Source organism: Trichechus manatus, unplaced genomic scaffold (genome assembly GCF_000243295.1).
Source record: "Trichechus manatus latirostris isolate Lorelei unplaced genomic scaffold, TriManLat1.0 scaffold00155, whole genome shotgun sequence".
NCBI classification, from domain to species: Eukaryota; Metazoa; Chordata; class Mammalia; order Sirenia; family Trichechidae; genus Trichechus; species Trichechus manatus.
This window is the reverse complement of record NW_004444091.1, coordinates 4,049,628-4,056,181: the sequence shown is the minus strand read 5'-3', so window position 1 is coordinate 4,056,181 and position 6,554 is coordinate 4,049,628. Positions and strand designations below refer to the sequence as shown.

The 6,554-nt window shown below is 62.7% G+C and overlaps 1 protein-coding gene across 1 annotated transcript in view; it reads left to right on the top strand.

Annotated features, from left to right (window-relative positions):
• The first annotated feature begins 260 nt into the window (after positions 1 to 260).
• The window catches only part of NACAD (NAC alpha domain containing), a 10,793-nt gene continuing 4,499 nt past the window's right edge, over positions 261 to 6,554 (top strand). The window contains exons 1-2 of the mRNA XM_004386115.1: positions 261 to 327; positions 3,671 to 6,531. Of these exons, the coding sequence (XP_004386172.1) occupies positions 261 to 327; positions 3,671 to 6,531 (2,928 nt within the window). The remainder of the gene's footprint in view (positions 328 to 3,670; positions 6,532 to 6,554) is intronic.

The following is a 6,554-nucleotide window of genomic DNA, read 5'->3' as shown; positions in this document are numbered from 1 at the left end:
ACCCGGGTTAAGTGTCGGGAAAGGGGAGGCTGTGCCGCCCCGCCCACTCTGCGCCCCGCGCCCGCCGCAGCGCCTGGCACGCGCGCGCACAAGCTCACTCGGGACGCCAGGCGGGCGGGGTCCTGACGTCACGCGACCCCCTCCTCCCTCCAGGCGGAGGGGCGGTGGCCTCGCAGACTCCGCGGGCTGCCGCACGCACTGACCGGCCGACCCGCCGACGTACTGACTGACTGCCGGCCCGGCGGGTGCACGGCCAGGCCATGCCTGGGGAGGCGGCCCGCGCGGAGCTGCTTCTGCCGGAGGCGGGCGGCCCTGGCCCGCGCACAGGTGAGTCTTTGGCCCTGAGTTCGGCGCGCCCGTCTGCAGTCCGGCGCCGGATGCTCTGCCCCCTGCCGTCCCCGACCCCCCTACTCCTCGCCACCTCTCCCTCCTCGGCCGCCCTGCCGTCCCCATCCTCTCGGGTCCTTGCCTCCCTCCACCTGGAGCCTGCACACCCACCCCCTGTCCCACTCGGAAGGGATGCGGGGGAGGGGTGCGACCAGGGAGTGTCGGAGGGGCGGTGTCCCGGGACTCGGGCGCCGGAGCGAGTCGTGTATCCCGGCTGGAGGCCGGGCGCCATGCCCCATTGTCTGCGAAGAGCTGCGGCCCGGGCGGGGCAGGGCGGCCCGTGAGGTGGCAAGGAGCGGAGGCTCCGGGCGGCGAGCCAGCGGCGACCCTAAAAGCCGAGCTCTCTCGTCCGGCCTCCAGGGAGTGGAGAGCCTGGAAGGTGTTCGGAACTGCATCCTGGCGCCACTGGGGCCCCGCGCCGGGCAGGGCAGGGGCGCCTGCCCGCCTGGATGCCCGAAGGCTGCCCCAGGGGACCGGCGAACTGGGAAGGGGGGTGGGCGGATTGATCACCGCCCAAGATGAGCAGCAGCACTAAGTTTGAGCCTGGGGACGCCCAGGCCGAGGGGAGGGCTAAGAAAGAAAAGGCCGAGTTGAGTCTGGGATGTAGGAGACGCTGGGGGAAGGGCAGCAGGGAGTAGAGAGAGGCCGGAAGAGCAGTGGCAGGGGTGCAGACAATCTGGGTGTCCTTGGAGCGGTTGTGTCAGCAAGTGCTGGTGGAGGCGGATGGGGTCTGTCTTGGATCTGGGGAAGCTCAGTACTCGGGTGGCCTCCAGCGTCCAGGTCAGGCGCTGTGGATGGTGCTGCCTAGCTGGTCATGGCTCAAAAATGGCCAAGGGCACCTTGCTCAGTGGGCAAGGAGTCAAGGGCTTTGGCCCTGGGGATGGACCAGTGTTGGGTGTAGAGGCTGAGGAGACGCACAGGCTGCCCCTCCCAGGGCCGGTAGAGGGTAGGGAGGATGCAGTGCAGGCCTCCAGGTCCCATGTCTGGGGTTTTGTGCTGGCTCTGCTCCCACTGACTTGATGACCTTGAACAAACCGTTGGCCTTCAGTTTCCCCCTTCCATTCTGACCTTGGTCCAGCTCCCCCAACACCCCACCAAGAAGACATTGGAGCCCCACGCTAGTGGGCAGGGCTACACCAGGGATCAGTGCCAGGAGCCCCAGCCTCGGCATACCCAGTGCCACCCTACACTCCTCACCAGCCACGCCCACTGCCAGGTGTTGGGTTTCAGTCCCTCCCCAGCCTCTCAGGATCCCCTGGCCATCCCAGCACCCGGCTTCCCAGCTCCTGCAGGAGCCCAGAGTGGTGCGGCCTGAGGATGCGTGCCAGCCAGCCCTGCCGAGGAGAGACAGGCGCCTTGGCCAGGAGGGTCACACCCTTCTCCGTTCAAGCTCAGCAGAGATCTTGCCAGCAGGCTTGTACCCGATTTTACGGATGAGAAAGCTGAGGCACAGAGAGGTTTGGTAATTGTGGGAGGTTACACAGGGAGTGTGGTGGAACTGGACCAGGGCTGTCTGGAGCCTTGCTCTCCCTGCAGCCAGGGACTCAGCCTGGGCAGCTGTTCTGTGCTGCCACCTCCCCTACCTTCTTCTCTTTTGGGCAGTGACTGGCCTGAGCCTTTGGTGGGAACAGCAGGGCTTTCAGCAGATGCTTCAAACGTAGGTGAAGGTCCAGGTGTGCAGACTGCTGGGGGGCTGGTAGGCACCCCTTAAATGGGACCTCAGACAGCCTTTGAAAATGAGGCTTAGTAGCATGTAAATGTCACTGAAAAATGTGTATGAGATAATGTTGGTAAAAACAGCAAGGTTCAAAATTGAGTGTGCAGTATGAGCTCAGCTAATAGAATACAAGTCTATAAAAAATAAACTAGGAGGAATAACATTAGCAGAGGTTTGGGCTGTAGTGTAACTCTGAGAGCCTCTCTCCTGCTCCCCTGGGCTTCCTGAGTATTTCCCGGCACACGCCCGTGTTTGATCATATGCGTGTGCAGCAGAGCTGTCAGGTGGAGGTGTGGCTTGGTCCACAAGTGGGTACTGAGCTCTGCCTGTGCTGAGGCCGTGTCACGGTGGAGCCTAACAGGAGGGGAGATGTGTGAGGCAGGGCAGGAAGGGGGCTCACCCTGTGAAGGCATTGGGGTGCACCCGCTTGTTCTGGTTCCCGGCAGGGGAGGCAGACCCTGCCCGTGCCGAGGAGGTGCAGTAGTACCCACGGGCTGCCGTATTGGTTCTCAGAAGGCACGTTGGGGTGGCTGCCATCGCAGGCCTGAAGCTTCCCCAGCCCCTCTGTGAGCCAGATGGCTTCCCCGCGCCAGCCCTGCAGAACAGGGCAGCCTTCCTCTTTCTGTGCCCATGTGAGAGGTCATGTCACACCTGCACGGCCCTTCTGGCCAGACACCTGAGAGGTTTGGTAACTTGTTCTTCTTGGTGGCACCCCCGGTACGTCTCAGTGGGACACTCCACCTTTCCAGTCTCCAGAGACTTGGCTGCATGCAGGACCCTGGGCCCCTTCTCCCTGTGCCAGAGGGACTTGTTCTGGGGAGCAGGGGTAGGGGCCAAAGCCCTGGTGAGGCCCTGGCAGGTTAACCTAAGTGTAGATGGTGAGGGGGGGCATGGGAGGAGCCAGGGATGGAGGGTGGAACCCCTCCCCCCCACAGCCAGTATAAATGAGACCCAGGATGGACTAGATTTGCTCCAGTCACACCATGTGGTCAGAACAGAGCTGGAGTCAATGCAGGACCCTGACAACCAGGGCGGGCCCTTCGCCTTGCTTTATATGGCTGGTCTGGTGAGGAGGGCAAGAGGAAGGACTCTGGGCTGCCCACAGATTCACCTTCTCCTGCGAGGCCCAGCCCAGATTACAGTAAAAAGAAGCAGCAAGCCAGTCTCCAAAGGAGATGGGAAAGCAAGTTAAATCTTTACTGGAGTTTCTCAGAGAAAAGCCATGGGAAGAGTCCACTTATAACCTGCAGCAAAGCTCCTCCAGGCCTCTGCCCTCACCCAGCGCCGCCCCGCCTCTGCAGCCAGTTGCTCAGTGCTCAGTCAGAACTCCTAAAATCCCTCCCTCATGCCGTCCACACCGCTGCTTTTCTCCCTCATCCTCCCAGGCCCCCTCTCCTCTGAGCCCTTTCAAACATAAGGCCACCTCATCTTCTGGGCTCCCCTCACTCTCAGCCTATCTCTCATCTGAGAAAGGAGAGGCAGCATAGCTTTGGAGTGCTGCTTCTGTGTGGTGTGGCCAGCCCACGGATCCTGTGCCCTTTCCCATCTCTTCCTCTGTCTCCACAGATTTGTCCTGTGATGCTGCTGCTGCCACCACCCCAAGTGGGGACCAGCTGGAACGCTGTGCCCAACCTCCAGGGTCCACTCCTCTGGCTGTCACGTACCTGCCCAGCAAGCCAGGTGCCCGGCCCCAGCCTGAGGGAGCCAGCTGGGATGCAGGGCCAGGCCGGGCCCCATTGGCGTGGGCACTCCCAGCCGAGGGCAGCCCCAGCCCAGTGCCTCCCGAGGGCCAGCCAGTGGAGGCTTCCCTCCCAGCTGCTTTGGAACCACGGATTGTGATGGGCGAGGAGACGTGCAGGCCTCCCCCACTGCCCAGGGCAGCCCCCCAAGAGCTCAGGGACTGGGCAGGTGGGCACACCGACCTGAACCCACCCCCTGAGTTATGTTCTCAGGATGACCCTCCTGTGCCTTGCCCTAACCCAGACTCCGATTCCTACTTCACGCCCCCCTCAACCCCTCCGCAGACCATCTGTGCCCTGCCTCCAGGCCTCGGGCTGTGCATGGAGGCCTGTGACTCTGAGGCAGAGCTGCTTGACTCACCGCCCACCTCACCCTCGGGCTCCTACATCACAGCAGATGGGGACAGCTGGGCCTCCTCCCCATCCTGCTCCCTCAACATGCTGGCCCCGGCGGAAGGGCTGGACCTCCCCTCGGCCTGGGGCTTCTCTCCTCCAGCCACCACGGCCGGGGAGCAGGAGCCTCATGCTACGGGGCCCCCAGACCCCCACTCCTCTGCATCCAGCCTCTCGGCTGACAGCAGCTCTTCCTGGGGCCAGGAGGAGAATCTCTTTGACCTGGACTTTCTGGCAAATGACCCAATGATCCCTGCAGCCCTCCTGCCCTTCCAAGGCAGCCTCATCTTCCAGGTGGATGCAATAGAGGTCATGCTGCTGTCCACTCCGGAGGAGGAGGAGAAGGTGGAGGCCAAGGCTCCTGGCCCGGGCGGAGACCTGGGTGGGGAGGGTGAGGATGACAGCACGTCCGCTTCCTTCCTGCAGTCGCTGTCAGACATCTCCATCATTGAGGGCATGGATGAGGCCTTCGCCTTCCGGGATGACACCTCGGCGGCCTCCTCCGACTCAGACTCAGCCTCCTATGCTGGGGCAGATGATGAGAGGCTGTACAGTGGGGAGCCACATGCCCAGCCCAGCACCCTGCTCCAGGATGGCAAGGTGGAGGAGAGGCAAGAGGATTGGGCCCCATCTTTGGGCCAGGAGGAGCCCACACCCCTGGTCTTGAAAGGAGAGGTTGCTGAAATAATGCCGTCCCAGGTGCCACGTGGTGAAGAGGGCTTCCTCTTGGGCCAGGAGGCAGCTGCCGCAGTAACACCACACAGTCAGCCGGCAGAAGCAGGCCCTGGTGTGAGCCCAGAGCCAGCTGCCATAGGCCCACCTCAGCCTGGGGAGGAAACAGCAGACTCCTCTGTAGGGCAAGAGGATGTTGCCAGGGTAACATCTCCGCTCCTGCCAGAAGAAGGCTTCACCTTAGGCCAGGTCGCTGTGGCAACACCTCTGACATTACAGGAGGAAGTGAGTGCTACCTTAGGCCATGGGATTGCTGCTACAGAAACACCCCAAACCCTGAAGGAAGAAGTCAGCCTCATACCATGCCCAGATTCGCTTGCTATGTCAGTGACTCTTCAGAATGAAAAGGAGGAGGTAGGCCCAGGCCTCACCTCAGGTCAGGAGTCTGTTGCTACAGCAACACCTGTGCCCCTGTACGAAGGATGCATTTTATGCCAGGAGTCTGTTTCTATGACAACTCCTCTGACCCTGCAAAGAAAAGCCAGCCTCACTTTACACCGGGAATCTGTTTCTATGGCAACACCTCTTCCCCAGCAAAGAGAAGCAGCCCTTCCCTTAGGCCAGGAGCCTGTTGCTATGGCAACCCCTCAGACCCTGCAGGAAGAAGTAGGCTGCCCCCTAGGGACAGCGCCCGCTGCTCCTGAGGCAGTTCTGGCCCTAGGACTGATGCCTGCTTCTGAATTAGTGGCTGTGGCAAAGCCATCGGCTGCAGAGCCAGAAGCAGAACCTGTAGCCTTGGACCAGGCCCAGCAAGATGGAGTAGGCCCCACCTTAGACCTGAAGCTGATGGCAGAAGCTGTGACCCTCATGGCCTCAGGGAGAGATGCAGATGTCACCTCAGAGCCTGTACCTGGCAGGGGAGAGGGGCAGGAAGCAGCAGGGGGACCCTCAGGGCCTGAGCCAGGGCCTGGCAGTGGCTTCCAGCACACAGATGATGGGGCTGGGGGGCTCGAGAGCCAGGGGGACAAAGGCCTCCCTGCAGAGACCCCAGATGCTGGAAAGCCTCCAAGTACTAGCAGCTGGGCAGTGGATCTGGCCACCAGCCCAGAGCTCAGCCAAGGAAGGGAGCCTGAGCTGCCTGCATCCATGGCCTCAGAGGCTGGGCTCGGCTCCAGTGCAGAGTCTTCAGCAGGGGCTGTGCCCAGGCCTGGCAGGGGCTGCCCTGGAGAGCCCATGCCTGCTACAACACCCCTACTTCCCTCCTGGGGGCTGGAGCCTGGGGCCGGCCTCAAAGCCCCCCAGCCCTGCCTGGGTGTGGAGGAGCAGACCCAACCGGCTTCCAGTGGCCTCAGCCACTCCCCCTGCCAGTCCCCCAGTCCCTGTGCCCAGGACCTGCCCACTGAAGCCCAGGAGAGGTCTCCGCCCACCGAGGCCGTGGGCCTGCCCACTGAGGCCCAGGAGAGATCCTCACCCACTGAGGCCCAGGACCTGCCCACCAAGGCCCAGGACAGGTCCCCACCCACCGAAGCCCAGAACAGGTCCTCTCCCACTGAGGCCCAGGACCTGACCACCGAGGCCCAGGACAGGTCCTCACCCACTGAGGCCCAGGACCTGCCCACCGAGGCCCAGGACAGGTCCCCACCCAC